Source organism: Garra rufa, chromosome 19 (genome assembly GCF_049309525.1).
Source record: "Garra rufa chromosome 19, GarRuf1.0, whole genome shotgun sequence".
Classification (NCBI taxonomy): Eukaryota; Metazoa; Chordata; class Actinopteri; order Cypriniformes; family Cyprinidae; genus Garra; species Garra rufa.
This window is the reverse complement of record NC_133379.1, coordinates 34141321-34163043: the sequence shown is the minus strand read 5'-3', so window position 1 is coordinate 34163043 and position 21723 is coordinate 34141321. Positions and strand designations below refer to the sequence as shown.

Below are 21723 nucleotides of genomic sequence, written 5' to 3'. Positions count from 1 at the left end.
CTGACAAATAACATTCATGTGAATTAATATACCATTATTAGAATTAAATTTTATTTTTCATTAATATTTTATTTTAAAATATAAAAAATACTGATAATATATTTAATAAATATACATATATATATATATATATTTAAATAATGATAAAAATAATATATTGATAGTATATAAATTAACATTGATGTGTGTGTGTGTGTGTGTGTGTGTGTGTGTGTGTGTGTTTATATATATATATATATATATATATATATATATACACTATCATGTAGCCATATGAAATCTATGTAAATTATTATTAATATTATTATTATTGCATAAAATATACTATTTTTATTTTTCATATTATATTTAAACCAATGTGTAAAATAAATTATTATAATATAATATAAATTTATAATAATAATAATAATAATAATATATAAATAATAATAATACATATCTTTTACATAAATTCACTAAGATGTTATGTTGTTATAGTGTATTATATGAAATTATGTTCTATTATTATACAGTAATGTGAGTTTTTATCTAAATTATTTTTTTTCTATATTATATACGATGACAAAATAGTCTCATTAAATTATAATCTCATTAAAATCCAAGTGATCATGCCGATGCCTCTGTTGACTCCAGAAGGTTAATGTTGTCTTAATATGGGTACAAATTATAGATGGATCATATCAAACTATGGAAAAATCCACAATAATTGACAAATCTGTTGAACATTCCCAGTGAATTTCTGGTCAAATTGACTCTAGCATCTTGATTTATTTAGTGGGTATTTATCCAGTAACTCCTTGTTTGTATTTCCTAAATTCCATTTGGCCAAGATTTTCAGTCCACGTATAACGCAAACAGAAATGCTCAACCTAAACCAAACAGTCTGTGTGTTCATAAATCGGTATCTACATGAAATTGATTAACTGGACAATATTAGCCTGTAGTCTGAGCCTTTTTACTTACGTTCCACCCTCTGCTCTGATTTTTTGTGATTAAGTCAGTTTTTCACGAGCTCCCAGTAGGGGATGGTTGTAAAGATTGTTTTATTTGGGTTTCCTGAATCTCTGATGTGATACTTTCAGACTAATTAATTCCCAAAGCCGTAGCATGCCTGAATTTCCCAGTGGGCCACAGCAGAAAGTTTTAGATCACTAAAAATATTTGCAACGTTAAGAGGAACAAAATAACAGCTTTAATCATCCTCCTCTGATATTCTGATAAGACTGGAAATTAAATGCATAGCACATTTTTTTATGTGTTTTTGTATATTATATAATTACATAAAATTATTATTTTATAAATAAATAAATGCATTAATTTTACTTTACTATAGAATATTTTTTTTTTGCCTTTTGCATGGTCTTTTTTCAATAATGTCATTAGAATTCCTTCAGAGTTTCCTGTGCCATACGTTGCACGACTGTAGTTTACAGCAGTGTCATGCACAGATTACAAAGCTGTGTTTTAAGGTACAGTCCAAGGCTTTATTTCCAGCTCTAGTTCAATTTGCATGTCTTTGACCCGCAGCATTATTTTCTGTTGGAGTGTGGAAAAGAGTTGGCTGAGCTGCCAACCACTGAATTGAGTTCTGAAAGGTCACTGAATTACAATGTTGTGTGCGTGTGAGAGCGAGCGTGAGGTTTGAGCGTGTGTCTGTTATCTGGAGTTGTTATTGGCATGTATATAGATGTCAAGCATTGAGGCCACAAGTCTTGCTTTTTTAAAGGTAAACTTGATTTTTCTCCTGCCGGGTCTAAATATAAGAGGACAACTGAGCTAAAGAGAGTGATTAAAAAGAGGAAAAGAGAAGGGTATCTCCCATTCCTAGCGGTCTTTATCTCTCTCTATGTCATTCTAACACTAGTAACAAACTCACATAGCAAAGTTTTTGTATTATTAAGTCTGGTACAAATTGCAGCCTAATCTGGCTAAAAACATCCTACACTGGAAGCAAAAGACATGTAAAATGACCAAAAACAATTTGCTTTGTTTTTCGATGCCATTTATCTGAAATCGGTTGCCACAATTATTAATAGCATGTACATTTATTACAAATTTTGTGATGCTCAGAATTATTATTTTATATTTTTATTTAATTTATTATCTATTTATTTCACAAAAATAAATATTAATGTATTATAATATATAAAGCAAATTATTTTATTATAAGAATGGTTTTATATTTCATTTACAGTTGAAGTAAACCGTTTTTAAAATCTGCAAAATGTTTATTATTTTACTAAAATATGAGGGATCATGCAAAATGCTTATGTTTTATTTAGTACTGACATGAATGAGATATTTCTTTTTTTATAAATGGCTGCTGTTCTTCAGAAAAATTCTTCAGGTCCCACAAATTCTTTGGTTTTTCAGCATTTTTGTGTATTTGAACCCTTTTCAACAATGACTGTATGATTTTGAGATCCATCTTTTCACATTGAGGACAACTGAGGGACTCATATGCAACTATTACAGACGGTTCAAATGCTCACTGATGCCCCTAAAGGAAACACCATGGATTAATCGTTTTAACACTATAAGGAAGCTTTTTGAATTTGCAGATCAGGGTAAATTTTACTTATTTTGTCTTCTAGGAAACATGTAAGTATCTTCTGTAGCTTCTGAAGGGCAGAACTAAATGAAAAAACTATGATATTTAAGCAAAGTAAGAAAAATGTACACATCCTCATTCTGTTCAAAAGTTTTCACTCCCAGCTCTTAATGCATCATTTTTCCTTCTGAAGCATCAGTGAGCATTTGAACCTTCAGTAATAGTTGCATATGAGTCCCTCAGTTGTCCTCAGTGTGAAAAGATGGATCTCAAAGTCATACAGTCATTGTTGGAAAGGGTTCAAATGCAAGTTTAACTGTTCAGGACAAACAAGGGACTCATGAACAACTATCACTAAGAAAAACAGCTGTGGATCAATAAGGTAACAACACAGTATTAAGAATCAAGTGTACAGTATGTAAACAAATGTAATGTGAAATATCTTATTCAGGTCAGTACTAAATAAAAAATAACATGCATTTTGTATGATCCCCCCTTTTTTTGTAAAATAATTAACATTTTGCAGATTCTGAAAGGTGTATGTAAACTTTTGACTTCGACTGTATGTATTCTACAGTAAACTGTAAAGTATGTTATCTATATACACGATTAAAAACCGAAAACAAATCACCCAGATTTCTACCTCTTCGTTAATACAGTGCTTTTTAAAACACAAAACAATGTTCAACAAATAAACACTGTTAATTATGGAAATTAATGTGCATGGCTTAATCCACAAGCATTTCATTTACTCAGAAGATAGGCAAACAATTACTGTGGCTCATCTCAGTAACCCTGGACTCAATATGTTTGTTCTACATCCTGGACTAAAACAGATGTTAGGAGTAAAGGTGCGATCACACTGACGTCGATTAAATTGCTTAAGGTCACAGAGTCTCGGTGCTGTTGGCTGCAATATCCAACTGTATTACTGCTCATTTGCATGAAGTTAAAGTGTATAACTTGTCGGCTAGCAAACAGTTGCTATTTTGCTTAAAATTGACTTTTGGCTGTTGCAAATCGCCCCAAAAATTCTAAACTAACAGGAAAGTATATCTTTCCATATTTCCCCCAAACTGTATCTAGTTCCCAATGCAGCTGCCTGTCATTTGTCTCCAAATGGTTTGTGTGAACCTGTACGCTTCAGTAGAGCTAATCTGGGTCAATCGTTTTGGGCTCTTTGGTTCAGGTACGGCAACTCCTAGTGATCCATAATACTTTATAAGATCTCAGCTGAGTGCAGGTGGAAAAACCCAGCAAACATGATACTGGATAGGGTTGAAAGTTAACAGAAATTTACTCTGCTTTAAAGGCATAGTTCACTCAAAAATGAAAATTCTTTTATTAATTATCCACCCTCATGTCATTCCAAACTTGTAAGACCTTTGTTCTTCTTCAGAACACAAATTAAGATATTTGAGAGCTTTCTGACTCTCGACGTTCAAGGCCCAGAAAGGTAGTAAAGACATCGATAAAATAGTCCATGTGACATCAGTGGTTAAACCGTAATTTTATGAAGCTACGATAGTAATATAAGTATTTTAAGTCAAAACAAAGGGTTTGGCTCACAAAAAAAGTTTGGGAATCCCTACATTACAAGGATTACATTGAGTGGCCAAAGACTAACAGGTTTGAAATAGTTTTGTCTACACTTCCAATATTAATAATTAGTGGAGGTCTCTGTTTATATACAGTTGAGGATAAAAGTTTACATCCCCCTTTCAGAATCTGCAAAATGATAATTATTTTAACAAAATAAGAGGGATCATACAAAATGCATGTTATTGTTTATTTAGGACTGACCTGAATAAGATATTTCACATAAAAGGTGTTTACATATAGTCCACAAAAGAAAATAATAGTTCAATTTATAAAAGCTTGTTTTGCCTAAATATCATATTTTTTTCAGTTAGTACTGCCCTTCAGACACTACAGAAGATAGTTACATGTGTCCCAGAAATCATACTTAGTAAAATTTACCCTGATCTTTAAATTCCAAAAGTTTTCACCCCCCCCCCCCCCCCCCCCCCCCCAAGTCTTAATGCATAGTTTTTCTTCTGGAGCCAAAAAAAATCAACTATTATTTTCTCTTGTGGACTATATGTAAACATATTTTATGTGAAATATCGTATTCAGGTCAGTACTAAATAAACAATAACATGCATTTTTATGACCCCTCTTATTTTAGTAAAATAATTAACATTTTGCAGATTCTGAAAGGAGGATGTAAATTTTTGACCTCAACTGTAATTATAATCTCATATATATAAGTGGTAGGTTATTTAGAAAGGAACATTAAAATAAAACCTAAGAACTGGGGTGAATAAATTACTTTTAAATGATTTCTGCCATTGTGTGAATAATATGTATCATGTAATCTATAAAAAGTAACTGTAATCTTATTATGAGCACTGCTAACACACCTAACAAAGCACCATTACAGTGTGAAAGAGCATCATACGCTGGTCAGCAAATCCCTAAGCGTTCATTTCCAGTCAAAGCACGTTTAAAACGCCTCTGATCAAGTCCAAGCTCAGCCCTCCACAGTAAACCTGCAGGTGCTTGCAGGTTTGTTCGCATGCATGTATTCATGCGACGCAGCGCTGATTTATGCAGCCCTTGCAGGAGGTTCATTGTTCAAATAGTTGTGAGCAGGCAGCTGCCTGGTCAGATAAGCCATTAGAGATGAGAGCTCGGTCCAGGACAACACGACCACTTTTCTGACTAATGCATGAATTCATCACTTCTCATTGCACTGATGTATTCAAAGCCAGACCTGAGAAAGAGCTGCAATGCTTTTCCTTTTTCCCACCCATCTCGATTGCTTTTCTGTGATGACATTCTCAGGAATAGAAATGAGTAATGTTCATAGGAACTGACCCGTGTTTTGTCGGATGTCTCAAAGTCCTCTGGCGACCACCAACGTCATCTTACTCCTGTGGTTTGATACAGCAGCTGGTTAAACGGCTGAGTCAGCTGAGGTTCCCCAAATAAACTGCAAGAGAAAGAGCCGGTTAGGGCATTTCAGAATTGCAGTACTTGGCTTTGTCTCATTACAAACAAATAAATGGAAAACAGAGATGGAAGCACTTTAGCCAAAAAGGTGTAATCTATTTCAGTCAGTTTGTTATTTTCTATATTCTCTATGTTCTAACATTCTCTATATTAGATATAAATTACAGCCATTAAATATATTATAAAAATGAATGAAAAATTATTCTGTACTTTCTGGAAAGTAAAATGTAAGCAACTTCAACTATCAAATAAACAAAAACCTAAAAAATATCTTGACTTAATAATAATACTTAAACTAAGTTAAACAACAACACATTGTAAAAAAAAAAAAAAAAAAAAAAAAAAAACTATATATGAAAAATAATAAAAAGGTAAACTATATAAGAAATTACTTTTATTTTTCAACTCTCATTTTCTCAACTTAATTAAAAAGTAAATAATAAAAATAATTATACTTAAACTAAGTAAACAAATATTCTGTAAAAACAAATGAACAGTGATAAAAATTGAAACTAAATAAGAAATAAAATAGAACTTCATAAGGAATAATAATAATACTTTAAGTTAAACAATACTTTACTGTAAATAATACATTTATATAATAAAATTGTTTTTTTTTTTTTTTAACTAAGTGAGAAATAATTTAAAATAACTTAAGAAATGTGTTAAGAAATTACTTGAAAATGTACTGGTAATTTTCTGCCAGGATATTATCCGTCAATTTCACAGAAAATTTTTCCGTTAACCATAAAACACAAAACAATGAAATGAAGTGCAAAATTGAAAATACAGCTTAAAAAAGTGTGCCCTTTATTTATTTTTTTAACGCTATAAGTAAAAATAAATTATAAAAATAATAATAATAATAAAATACAATGTTTAAATTAAATTTAATAAGAAGAACCTTAAAATCTAATTAAATGTAAATGTGACCGTGGACCCCCAAAAATACATTGTATGGGTCAAAATTATCCTTTTTTCTTTTATGCCAAAAATTATTAGGATATTTAGTAGGATATTATGTTCCATGAAGATATTTACCGAATTTCATACCATAAATATATCAAAACTTTATTTTTTATTAGTAATATGCATTGCTAAGAACTTCATTTGGACAAATTTCAAGGCGATTTTCTCAATATTTAGATTTTTTTTAACCCTTAAATTCCAGATTTTCAAATAGTTGCATCTCAGCCAAATATTTTCCTATCCTAACAAACCATACATCAATGGAATTATTTATTCAGCTTTCAGATGATATATTAATCTTAATTTCAAAAGATTGACCCTTATGACATAATACATTAAAATACATTAAAACTTATTATGGTTTGCTTATTTTCATTGAAAGCAGGGTGATACGTCCCTAAAAACATTTGCAGGATCATACAGTATGAGCCTCCATTTACCAGTCACCTCTAAACAACTCAGACACTACACTTCTCCAGGTAAAACATTACATTTATCAATGCCTCTGATTCCAAACATCACAAACTCGCAGCTGACAAACATTTCTCAAACAAAAACAAATCAATGCATTGATAATAACCACAAGCAAAGAAACAAGAAGAGCAAAAGCGAAAGCCGAGATTGAAGATTCATGCCGGTACAGACTCTGGTAGTTTGTCACTTGGGTGTTCCAGTTTACGTTTTCCCTCTGGGATAGATGGGATGAGTCATTTTCTATTGTATTTATAGCCCTGCTGTTCGACTTGCTCAGCAAGGTATTCTCTCAGCTTTGCTGAGTTGGTTACAAATCTAAGTCAGATAACAAATGGGATTTTGTGTTTAAGTACGTAAATCACCACCTTCCCACTGTTGAGATGCTTACACGACCTCCGGCAAAAGGCTGCGAGACCTTCTTATAAGATAACTTAAGGTAATTCCCCAATAAACCACTCAATGAACTCCAATATAGTGAGCTGGCTTACCATACTGAAGTCAAATAAAGCAGCCCAGTTCAGTCGACTGAATTATTTAAACCCAAGCAACCAAATTTGAATACAAAAGACTCATTATTATTCTTGTTTCAAAATTAAAATGTAATCTAAAACTAACAAACATGAAGGTCCAGAAACACTATGGTTTCCAGCCTTCTGTAATTTGCCAAAATAACTTTATGATCACTGTTTTATTATGGATGTCTATCGCCTTCTCTGTGGATATTATACAAAATCAGATAAAAAAACAAAACAATAAGAATTTGTATGAGTTGACAAGATCTAAAGAATTTGTATTAAATGGTGAGAGATTGGAAATATTGATGATTAAAATGTAAGAATTTCTATAAAAGGCCAATATCGTAAGAATTCATTGAGAGTTCGATAAAATGCACATGAGATGGCGAAATCATAATATATTTTTTAAAAGACAGAATTTGTGTATGAATTCTTATGTAAGAATTTGTGTGAAATGGCAAAAGCGTAATCATTTGTATAAAATGTCGAAAATGTAAGAATTCATACAAAATTTCGAAAGTGTATGAATTAATATGAAATGGTAAAATTCATACAAGATGGCAAGAATGGAAAAAAATCATATGACATGGCAAAATCATAACAATTTGTAAAAAAGCACAGATTTAGCACTTGGATGAGATGATCATTTAGATCATCTGAGAAAAATCAATTGAGATGGTTAAAGAATTTGTGCAAAATGGCAAAAGTGTAAGAATTTGTATGAAATGGTAAAAGTAATAATTTGTACAAAATGGCAAAAGTGTAGGAATTTGTATGAAATGGCGAAAGTGTGAGAATTTGTGTGAAATGGTAAAAGTGTAAGAATTTGTACGAAACGGTGATAGTATAAGAATTTAAAGTGAAATGGACAAAATGTAAGAATTTGTATAAAACTGTGATACACAACAAAAAATGCTTTTCTTACTTAGATTTTTTTGTCTTGTTTCCAGACAAAATATCTACAAATTCTTAAATCAAGAAGGATTTTCTAGACAAGTAAAAATTATTGTCTTGTTTTCAGAAAAAACAAGCCAAAATTAAGTGCGTTTTTACTTGAAACAAGCAAAATAATGTGCCAATGGGGTAAAAATAATCTTGTTTTCTGTTTCTCGCATAGTTTGTCTGGAAACAAGACAAAAAATCAAAGTAGGAAAGTGTTTTTTGCAGTGTAGTATAAGAATTTGTGTGAAATAGCAAAATCGTAAGAAATTATATGAAACTGTGAAAGTGTAAGAATTTGTACAAAATGGCAAAAGTGTATACATTTGAAATGGCAAAATTTTTACAATATGGCAAGATCGAAAAAATTATATGAGATGGCGAAAGAAAGTGAAATTTTAGAATTTTAGAATAGATGTAAAGAATTTAGACTGTAGAAATATAAGATGGCGAAAGTGTAAGATTTTGTATGAAATGGTGGAACTGTAAACATTTGTACGAAATGGCGAAACTGTAAATATGCAAAATGGCAAAACTAAACATTTTTATGAAAGGGTGAAAATGTAAGAATTTGTATGAAATGTAAAACGTGTAAAAATTTATATGAAATGGTGAAAGTGGAGGAATTTGTATGAAATATTGAAAATGTAAAAATTTATGTGAAATGGTGAAACTAAACATTTGTACAAATGGTGAAAGTGTAAAAATTTGTGCTAAAAGGAGAAAGCGTAAGAATTTGAATGAAACAGTGAAAGTGTAAAAATTTGTATGAAACGTTGAAAGTGTAAGAATTTTTACAAAAGTGTATGAATTTGAATGAAATGGCAAAATTTATACAAGATAGCAAGATTGTTTTAGAATTTGTGTGAGAGGATTAGATGTAAAGAATTTAGATCAGAAAAAATAATTTAAAATGGGAAAGTGTAAGAATTTGTATGGAATATTAAAAGCGTATACATTTGTACATAATGGCGAAACTAAACATTCGTGTGAAATGGCGAAAGCATAAGAATTTGTTTGAAATATTGAAAGTGTATACATTTGTACATAATGGCAAAACTGTAAACTTTTGTGCAAAATGTAAATATTTTTATGAAAGGGTGAAAATGTAAAAGTTTGCATGAAAAAGTGAAAGTGTAGGAATTTGTACGAAATAGCGAAACTGTAAATATTTGTGCGAAATGGCGAAAGTGTAAGAATTTGTATGAAACAGTGAAAGTGTAAAAATGAGTATGAAATGGTGAAAATATAAGAATTTGTATGAAATTGTGAAACTAAACATTTGTATGAAATGGTGAAAGCGTAACATTTATGCGAAATGGCGAAAGCGTAAGAATTTGTATGAAACAGTGAAAGTGTAAAAATGAGTATGAAATGGTGAAAATATAAGAATTTGTATGAAATTGTGAAACTAAACATTTGTATGAAATGGTGAAAGCGTAACATTTATGCGAAATGGCGAAAGCGTAAGAATTTGTATGAAACAGTGAAAGTGTAAAAATGAGTATGAAATGGTGAAAATATAAGAATTTTTAATGAAACTGTGAAACTAAACATTTGTATGAAATGGTGAAAGTGTAAAATTTGTGCGAAATGGCGAAAGCGTAAGAATTTGTATGAAACAGTGAAAGTGTAAAAATTAGTATGAAATGGTGAAAATATAAGAATTTGTCTGAAATTGTAAAAAACTAAACATTTGTATGAAATGGTGAAAGTAAAATTTGTGTGAAATGGTGAAAGCGTATAAATTAATATGAAACAGTGAAAATGTAAAAATGTGTATGAAATGGTGAAAATGTAAAAAAATTGTATGAAATGGTGAAACTAAACATTTGTATGAAATGGTGAAAGTGTAAAATTTGTGCAAAATGGTGAAAGCATAAGAATTTGTATGAAACCGTGAAAGTGTAAAAATGTGTATGAAATGGTGAAAATATAAAAATTTGTCTGAAATTGTAAAAAACTAAACATTTGTATGAAATGGTGAAAGTAAAATTTGTGTGAAATGGTGAAAGCGTATAAATTAATATGAAACAGTGAAAATGTAAAAATGTGTATGAAATGGTGAAAATGTAAAAAAATTGTATGAAATGGTGAAAGTGTAAAATTTGTGCAAAATGGTGAAAGCATAAGAATTTGTATGAAACCGTGAAAGTGTAAAAATGTGTATGAAATGGTGAAAATATAAAAATTTGTATGAAATGGTGAAAGTGTATATATTTTTATGAAATGGTGAAAATGTAAAAAAAATTGTATGAAATGGTGAAACTAAACATTTGTATGAAATGGTGAGTGTAAAATTTGTGCGAAATGGTGAAAGCGTATAAATTTGTATGAAACAGTGAGTGTAAAAATGTGTATTAAATGGTGAAAATGTAAATATTTGTATGAAATGGTAAAACTAAACATTTGTATGAAATGGTGAAAGTGTAAAATGTGTGCAAAATGGCGAAAGCGTATACATTTGTATAAAACAGTGAAAGTGTAAAAATGTGTATGAAATGGTGAAAATGAACATTTGTATGAAATGGTAAAAGTGTAAAATTTGTGCAAAATGGCGAAAGCGTACACATTTGTATGTGTCACAGTCAGGCGGGTTGAGGAGTGGAGATGGATGAGGAGAACCGGAGTAAATGAATATATATAAGTTTATTAAATGAAAACACTGAAAATGATAACAAACAAACAAAAACCGGGAGCAAGAAATGAGCACATGTAACATTAACGACGGACACTGGGGTGTGATCAAACAGACACTAATATACAAAGAAAACAAGGCGTGGCTACAAACGAGATAACAGGATAACGAGGGGGAAATACAAATATGGGCATGGATGGAACCAAAAACACTAAACCAAAAGGGGGAGCAAATGGGACAAACCAAAAGTACTGGAAACAGAGGGGGAAAAACACTAGGAAAACAGAACAGGACAGGACAAAATACTGACAGTATGAAACAGTGAAAATGTTAAAATTTGTATGAAATGGTAAAAATATAAGAATTTGTATGAAATGGTGAAACTAAACATTTGTATGAAATGGTAAAAGTGTCAAATTTGTGCAAAATGGCGAAAGCGTAAGAATTTGTATGAAACCGTGAAAGTGTAAAAAAGTGTATGAAATGGTGAAAATATAAAAATTTCTATTAAAAAGGCAAAAGTGTAAGAATTTGTACAAAATGGTGAAAGTATAAGCATTTGAGATAAAAAATATAAATGAGTAAAAATATAAATTTACTACAAAATGACCATATTGTAAGAAGTCAAATGAGGTGGAGAGACTTAAAAAATTCACACTTTTTAAAACTTTTTAAATCTCAGAGTGAAATCATGAAAATTTGTATGAGTGAAATAATTTAAACTGAATATAATGGAAAGAATTCATACAAGATGGTGAAATCATAAAAATCAGTCGACTGAACTATTTGACCCTGAGAAACCAAAAACCATTTTTTACTCTTAATTCTGTTTAATTTCACATAATATTTGACATAATTGTATTATGTCAAATATTAAGTAGTTCGTTAGAAATAAAATCTAACTTATATTATTCTTATTACTCATCATCATCTTACTAGAACAAGTGACCAGCTATTGTCAACAATTTACTAACTAAACGCAGGTTTTGGACTTAAAATGGTCACCTAACAAATAAAAAAAGTTTTTTTTAATCCCATAGTGAACCAAGTCATGTCTAGAGACTAGCATATCATAAACACAATTTGCTTTTTCAGTTATGTCTGCTGCCTCTTGTGCAGCCTCAACATGAAGGCATTTTAATAAGGCAGTTAATGCTCTGGAGTTCAGGAGTAAAGGTATTCACAAACAACAAAATTAAAAGTCTTTTTCACACAGTGACACACTCTCTCTCTCACTTCTAATGGCTGCAGATGTAATATGCATTTTGGACTGTCTGGCCTTTCTGTGGTAAATTTAGAGACATGTCAGAGTGTGGTGTGAAGTTTCAGCAGGGCTGTGTTACGGATTAGCCTCAGAGAGACACATTAAAAAATGATAACACAGGGTTTGGCAAAAACGTCAGCATTATATAATCAGAGGAAAAGAGAGAGAGAGAGAAGGGAGGATGAGAGGAAAGAGTGAATGCCCAGCGGCTGGAAACTTCACCTCTCTCTCCAACCACCTCCAAACATCAAAGGGTTCACTTTATTACTTCAGCTTTGATTAAATCTGAGTGTTTTATAAAAATTCACAAGGAAACTTTAAGCGTGTGTGAGTATATGAATGAACACATAAGAGAATTTCATGGATTTTTTGGAGAAGACAGTCAACATGAAATTAAAATTGAAGTATTCATTTGTTGATTAGCACTAAAAACTATTTTTGGGGGGATTTTTTTATTTTATTTATATTTTATTTAAATTTATAAATAATTATTAATTAATTTATTTAATTTATAATGATTTCATTACTAATTCATTATTCATAATTATTACTACTGACATTATATTATAAACATTTTCTAACAACGCTTAATTTTTTTAGTAATTTTATACATTTATAATCATATTATTGTTATTATTTAGTGTACATATAGCCTAATTTCTATGTTTGGTAATTAAAAATAATTATGAAAATAATAAATTCTGTTATTATTGATTAATAATTATTCATTTATTTATTTTAATTTATAATTATTTCATTAATTATTAACTATTTATACAACATGAAATTAAAATTGAAGTAATATTCCATTTGTTGATTACCACTATTTTTTGGGGGGGGGGAATGTTTTTTTAAATGTATATTTTATTTAAAATTTTATAATTTATAAATAATTATTAATTTATTTATTTTAATTTATAATGATTTCATTACTAATTAATTATTTATATCTAATTATTACTACTGACATTATATTATAAACATTTTCTAACCATGTTTAAATTTTTTTTAGATATTTTTATACATTTTATAACCATATTAGTGTTATTATTTAGTGTACATATAGCCTAATTTCTATGTTTGGTAATTAAAAGTAATTATGAAAATAATAATAATAATAATACTGTTATTATTTATTAATAATTATTAATTTATTTATTTTAATTTATAATTATTTCATTAATTATTAACTATTTATATAACATGAAATTAAAATTGAAGTAATATTCTATTTGTTAATTACCACTAAAAACATTTTTGGGGGGATTTATTTATTTATTTATATTTTATTTAAATTTATAATTTATAAATAATTATTTATTTATTTATTTTAATTTATAATGATTCCATATCTAATTATGACTATTGACATTATATTATAAACATTTTCTAGCAATGTTTAATTTTTTTTTTTTTATACATTTTATAATTATATTTTTGTTATTATTTAGTGTTCATATAGCCTAATTTCTATGTTTGGTAATTAAAAATAATTATTGAAAATAATAATAATAATAATACTGTTATTATTTATTAATAATTATTAATTAATTTATTTTAATTTATAATTATTTCATTAATTATTAACTATTTATATAACATGAAATTAAAATTGAAGTAATATTCTATTTGTTAATTACCACTAAAAACATTTTTTGGGGGATTTATTTATTTATTTATATTTTATTTAAATTTATAATTTATAAATAATTATTAATTTATTTATTTTAATTTATAATGATTTCATTAATAATTAATTATTCATATCTAATTATGACTATTGACATTATATTATAAACATTTTCTAACAATGTTTAATTTATTTTTATTTTTTTATATTTTTATACATTTTATAATAATATTTTTGTTATTATTTAGTGTTCATATAGCCTAATTTCTATGTTTGGTAATTAAAAATAATTATGAAAACATAATAATACTGTTATTATTTATTAATAATAATTTATTTAATTATTTTAATTGATAATTATTTCATTAATTATTAACTATTTATACAAGATGATATTAAAATTGATGTAATATTCCATTTGTTGATTACCACTAAAAACTATTTTTTGAGCATTTAAAAGAAATGGGAACCTAATAATTTACATTTGACTCTGCCTTTCTTTCTTTTTCTTTCTTTTTGCTGTTTTTTGTGAAAATCTGGGTTATAGTGAGACTTAGAGAAATAGAAATCAATTTGAAAACATTAAAATATTCACAGTTTCAATGGTATAGCCACAAGGCGTGAACAGTACAATATGTGTGTTAACACGATTTAAGGGTGAATTTTTTTTTCACACTTAAATCGTAATAATTACAGTTCAGATTGTACAAAAGTGTTAATCAGCATGGTTTTGATTGAGATTAAACTTGAATCAATATCTCTTGAATACGTTTTTGGCCTTACTGTAAACACTTCCTGTTATTTCTAAGGAAAAACCGTTAATCTTTCATCAAAATTAGGCCTATTTCTCTCCTTCTGTCTCTCACTCTCTCAGTCTCTCTTGAAACCCCATGGTAGGAAACATATGATCACTCCATAGGGTGCGTTAATACAAAGCCGTGCACACGTAAAAATAAAGCTAAGGGAAGGTGTGACTTCCCGTGTTTCTGTGGGCTTTGCAGTCTGTTATTTTCTTCGAACCAAATCTGGGTTGCTGTGCTTGTCCTGCTTCTCATTCTGAGGTTATTTATGGACAATTCCTTATAAAGTGTGATGATAATGTCATTTCTTTTATGCTGTAAGTATTACCTAGATACAGAAATAATCCTAGTTCATTCAAGGTAGGTACATATTATTTCATTATACTGTACTTAGAGGCACTTATGTAATTTTTGGTAATTTTTCTCCTTGTTTTCTGTCTTCACATCTTGTCTCTTGTTCGATCTAGGTTTATTCCTTTGCTTTCTGATTTGAGAGCGCTGTTTCGATGAGATTTTCAGTTCTATGAGCCACTTCCTGTGGCAGAGAACATTACACAGACAATTTCACTGGAGGACTATGATTCATATGTGACCCAGGACCACAAAACCAGTCATAAGGTTAAATTTTACAAAACTGAGATGTATGCATCATATGAAAGTTCAATAAATAAGCTTTCTATTGATATATGGTTTGTTAGGATAGGACAATATTTGGCCGAGATACGTCTATTTGAAAATCTGGAATCTGAGGGTGCAAAAAAATAAAAATACTGAGAAAATCACCTTTAAAGTTGTCCTAATTAAGGTCTTAACAATGCATATTACTAATCAAAAATTATATTTATAGTATTTATATTTATAATTTTGCAAAAAAATCATCATGGAACATGATCTTTACTCAATTTCTTAATGATTTTTGGCATAAAAGAAAAATCAATAATTTTGACCCATACAATGTATTTTTGGCTATTGCTACAAATATACCCCAGCGACTTAAGACTGGTTTTGTGGTCCAGGGTCACATATAATGGCACTGTTGAAAACACAAACACTTCCACAGAAAAAAAATACCAACGTTAGTTTTGGTAATGTAATCATAAAGTCACAAAGATGATGATATTTTTTTATCATTTTCTGCTCAAAAACATTTCTTTTTATGATCACTTTTAGAAAATGTTGTGCTGGTTAATATTTCTATAAATGTGCTTAATATTTTTGATTCTTCGATTAAATTTCTTTGAAATATATTCTTTTTGTAACATTATAAATGTTGCAAGGAAGCTCATTACAGCCACTGAATAAGAAAAAAATAAAGGTAATTGACACTTTTTATCTCACAATTATGACTTTTTTTTCGCAATTATTAATTAAAGTCTATATTTCGTAATTGTGACATTTTTCTCAGAATTGAGAGTTAAGTCAGAATTGGACTTTATAAAGAAAAGAAAAAAAAAGCCAGAAGAGATTATATCTCACAATTTTGACTTTATAATTCGCAATTGCGAGTTTATATCATGCAATTCTGAGAAAAAAGTTGAAATTGTGAGTTTATATCATTTCTGAGAAAAAAGTTGGAATTGTGAGTTTATATCTTGCAATTCTGACTTTATAACTTGCAATTGTGAGTTTATATCATGCAATTATGAGAAAAAAATGTCAGAAATGTGAGTTTATATCATGCAATTCTGAGAAGAAAAGTCGGAATTGTGAGTTTATATCATGCAGTTCTGAGAAAAAAGTCAGAAATGTGAGTTTATATCATTTCTGAGAAAAAAGTTGGAATTGTGAGTTTATATCTTGCAATTCTGACTTTATAACTTGCAATTGTGAGTTTATATCATGCAATTATGAGAAAAAAAAGTCAGAAATGTGAGTTTATATCATGCAATTCTGACTTTATTTCTCGCAGTTGTGAGTTTATATCATGTAATTCTGAGAAAAAAGTCGGAATTTTGAGGGTTTTTTTTATCTCGCAATACTGACTTTATAATTCGCAATTGCGAGTTTATATCAAGCAATTCTGAGAAAAAAGTCCGAATTGTGAGTTTATGTCATGTAATTCTGACTTTATTTCTCGCAATTGTGAGTTAATATCATGCAATTCTGAGAAAAAAGTCGGAATTTTATATCATGCAATTCTGACTGTATTTCTCGCAATTGTGAGTTTATATCACACAATTCTGAGAAAAATTACCTCGTTCAAAAGTTTGCATACACTTGATGATTAATACTGTGTTGTTACCTGAATCATATACAGCTGTGTTTTTTTTTTTTTTTTTGTTTAGCGATAGTTGTTCACTTGTCCCTTGTTCGTCCTGAACAGTTAAACTGCCTGCTGTTCTTCAGAAAAATCTTTCAGGTCCCACAAATTCTTTGGTTTTCCAGCATTTTTGTGTATTTGAACCCTTTCCAACAATGACTGTATGATTTTGAGATCCATCTTTTCACACTGAGGACAACTAACGGACTCGTGCAACTATTACAGAAAGTTCAATGGCTCACTGATGCTTCAAAAGAAAAAAATATGCATTAAGAGCCAGGGTGAAAACTTTTGAACAGAATGAAGATGTGTAATTTTTTCTTATTTTCCAAAAAATCTCATATTTTTTCATTTAGTACTGCCCTCCAGAAGCTACAGAAGATACATACATATTTCCCAGAAGACAAAATAAGTCACATTTACCCTGATCTTCAAATTCAAAAAGCATTGTATTTCATTCTGGAGCATCAGTGAGCATTTGAACCTTCAGTAATAGTTGCATATGAGTCCCTCAGTTGCCCTCAGTGTAAAAAGATGGATCTCAAAATCATACAGTCATTGTTGGAAAAGGTTCAAATACATAAATTATGCTAAAAAAACAAAAACAAAGAATTTGTGGGACCTGAAAGATTTTTCTGAAGAACAGCGGGCAGTTTAACTGTTCAGGACAAACAAGGGACTCATGAACAACTATCACTAAACAACAACAAAAAAACCTAGCTGTGGATCATTCATGTAACAACACAGTATTAAGAATCAAGTGCATGTAAACTTTTCACTGTATCTTGTATTTTCTCTTGTGAACTATTTGTAAACGTCTTTCATGTGAAATATCTGATTCAGGTCAGTACTAAATTAAAAATAACATGCATTTTGTATGATCCCTCTTTTTTTGATAAAATAATTAACATTTTGCAGATACTACAAGGTGTATGTAAACTTTTGATCTTAACTGTATATATAAAATGTAAACATTTTGTCAGCACAATCTCTACTGCTAAACTAGCACACACAACAGTAAGTGTGAGAAACAATGAACATAATGTGCTTCAGGGCGTTCAGAGCTGTAAAGCGTTTGTGTTTCAGACACTGAGGCTGTAATAAGTTCAAACTGTTCTTTCCTTCAGTCAATGCATTTTCCCTCTCACACACAACATCTACACTTCCACACACACTTATATAAATAAGAGCACACTTACAGTCTCGTATAATGCTGACTCAGAGCACTTTTCGAGCAGATGGATTTGATAGAGTACAAGAACTACAGAGTTCCTCCAATATACTTGTAAATATGCAGAAGGAAAGACAGACAACAGAGAGAGTGAGAGACAAATGGCTGTGGATGTGTGGAGGAAAAAACTACCACACAGAACAACAAAGACTAAATGTGTGAGAGGCAAATAAAGAAATCAATAAAGCTTTCATGGCAGATATTCAAATAAAACTTGACGGTGGAAGGAATTAGGGAGCAATCTCAACCCTCCCACTTAACAGTAAAGCAAGAAACAGCAGCTGTAGGAGTCCGCCTCGCACCACTTAAGAACCGACACTGAAAAACAATTTGGGATGAAGCATATCTGCTGCAGAGACCTGCCTCGGCACAATGCACATCAAAAAAGGAAATATCTCACGGAGGGGACTGTAAACGCTGCGTCCTCCATCCCTGGTAATTTCATCATGCTGTGAGAGAAATATTCAAAGCCTTTCCAATCAGTCTGCAGGTACACTGACAGAAGACTGAACCGTGGAAAGTGCTGACTGCGATCGAGACGCTGTTTTACTTTAACAAACTTTGATCAAGAGAAAAACTGAGGGTTGAGGGTGAATCTTGAATTACTTGCTGTAGGACCAAACAGAGGGGTCATTCTGAGGTCAAAGTTTAGGGAGAAAGGTCATAGGTCATGACAGTCGTGAACCAAAACCAACTAGCGCTGGGATAAATCACATTACAATGTTTGATTTAAAGCAAAAAAGGGATAAAGGTACAAGATTGTGAGCTTATAAGCAACTAAATAAACTTTTTGAAAGAAGTGCTCTCCAAGGCTGAATTTATTTGATTAAACCACAGTAATTTTTATAAATATGATCCAAAAATCCATTTTATATGCCGATTTTCTGCTCAAAAACATTTCTTATTATTATCACTGTTAAAAAAAGCTGTGCTGGTTAATATTTAATGTGCTTAATATTTTTGATTCTTTGATTAAATTTATTTGAAATATATTCTTTTTGTAACATTAGAAATTACTATGGAAATTACTATGAAATGACCCATTTCTGGCACTGAATAAAAAAAAGACGGTATTTGCAACTTTTTATCTCACAATTCAGATTTTTTTTTCTCAGAACTGAGATATAAACTTGCAATTGTGAGTTATAAAGTGCAATTTTGAGGGAAAAAAAAAACGTTCTCAGAATTGCGTTTACATCTTGCAATTGTGACTTTTTTTTCTTTTTCTTTTTTTTTACTTTATAACATGCAATTGCAAGTCAGAATTGAGACATAAATTCGCAATTTTGAGAATGTCTTTTTTCCCCCTTAAAATTTGACTTTATAACTCACAATTGCAAGTTTATATCTCACATTTCTGAGAAAAAAAGTCAGAATGGCATGTTTTTATCTAGCAATTCTGAGTAAAAACGGTTTAAATTTTGAGTTTATATCTCGCAATTCTGACTATAACTCGCAATTGCGAGTTTATGTCACAAATTCTGAGAAAAAAAAAGTCATAATTGTGAGTTTATATCTTGCAATTCTGACTATAACTCACAATTGCGAGTTTATATCACACAATTCTGAGAATTTAAGTCGAAACTCCAAGTTTATCTTGCAATTCTGACTTTATAACTCACAACTGGGAAAAAAAAGTCAGATTTCTGAGAACTGCTGAACAAAAGTATTAACTTCTTAAAGAAAAAAAAATCTAACAATGTAACCAAATATTCAAAAGTGAGGGAAAACAATGAAAAACTAAATAAATTAAGGTAAAATAAAAAATATTGATTTAAATCAGGGACAAAAAATAGGTGCTTGTTGCAAAAATGCAGCCAAGAATTAACAAAATGTCCCACAAATTCAACATAGTACGCCAGAAAACGTCCCTGCCAAGTTAAACTAATTATTTTGCTACGGTTGCGATTAAAATAAAAAGTTCAAATTAATAAAAAGCATACTGTAAATTCGTGGCTTTACCTTTACATCCGTTTACCTTGCATCAGATTTATTTGTTTTTTGCAGCGCTGAGAATTGCAACCAATCACAAATGTTTCTGGTGAGCTCATAAACCCATTGACCAATCAGAGGCGTTTAGATTAGTCAGCGCTGAAAAGACTGGAGTTTTGAAGCGCGCACGCACTCACTAAGAATTCTGGATCAGTGTTGCCAAAGTCTTCGGTTTCCCACTTAATTGGGCTACTTTAACATTACTGGCGCAGGTTGTTTTTAATGTCCGAGGATTAAAGCTACCCAAATAACGCAATTCTTAGCACCTGGAATGCGAATTTTACCACATAAACCCCGCCCAAAACGTGTATTTTAACCTCGGAACGCAATTGGGCTAGTTTTGAGTAGCAATTCGGCGGGATTTTGTTGTGAAAACCTGGCAACCATCATAAACAACAAGCTGCAGATACAATAGAGATTAATCGCCTTGTAGACAGCTTCAGCAGGCCTATATACTTTCAGAAACGTGATGATAAAATAAAAATGTTGAAATCACGTGTGTGTCGTTTATAGAAGTGTTTACCACTATCAATCCATTTTGAATGTGATTTTTTGACTCAGCGATCCCATTAGCTCCTCAGGAAGCTGTACATCAGATGGACCAGAGTCAAAGACAGGAACACTCATGCGTTTGAGCAGGATTGATGTGTCCAATTTCCAGTCGGTCAGAGCGAAGGCAAGAGGGACGATCATCATCGGTGCGGGATCAGACCCACAGGGATCAGAAGTCTGTCACCCCGGTACCGACAGCACCGTCATACTCCAGAAAGTCCTAGACAACAAATCCTCACAACTCATACTCTGTCTATGTCTGTGCAGTGTGCCGTATGATGATGGATGGAACTCCAGCACAGGATCAAACTCCAGAACCAGCGCAGAGCAGCTTTCAGGGTAGTTGAACCTCATTTGGCAGCACTCACACACTGATGCATTTACTGCACAAATATACTGTACAAAACTCACCAGAAATCACCTCACAATATCATTGGCTGGTGTTATGTATAGATAGATAGATATAGATATTTAAATTCAGAAACTCACTGATGACAATCAGTAAGCATATTTTTATATATAACATTTTATTTATAAGGTAACTACATGCATGTATATACAATATATTAATGTATATAAAAAATACATTCATAATTAACAATTGTATTTATTATATGTTTATATATTGTTTTTAGCCTATATATATTTACTGTAAACTCAACAACAGTTAGTAAGCACAATATTAGATAAGCAATAATATATATTACATTTTTATTTATATTATTATATAAATTAAAAACATTAAATATAACATATAGTAATTTATACATATATATATATATATATATATATATTAATTTTGCAAAGATTATATTATGAAATAATTTACACATATACACATACTTTCCTATTTAATAATTCATTCATTTACAAAAAACAACAAACAGGTTGGA

At 30.2% G+C, this 21723-nt stretch overlaps 1 protein-coding gene across 1 annotated transcript in view; it reads left to right on the top strand.

The window, feature by feature from the left end:
• The window catches only part of LOC141292069 (probable E3 ubiquitin-protein ligase HERC1), a 105024-nt gene extending 83851 nt beyond the window's left edge, over nucleotides 1-21173 (top strand). The window contains exons 70-71 of the mRNA XM_073824034.1: nucleotides 1528-1595; nucleotides 20840-21173. Of these exons, the coding sequence (XP_073680135.1) occupies nucleotides 1528-1595; nucleotides 20840-21173 (402 nt within the window). The remainder of the gene's footprint in view (nucleotides 1-1527; nucleotides 1596-20839) is intronic.
• Nucleotides 21174-21723: the final 550 nt, after the last annotated feature.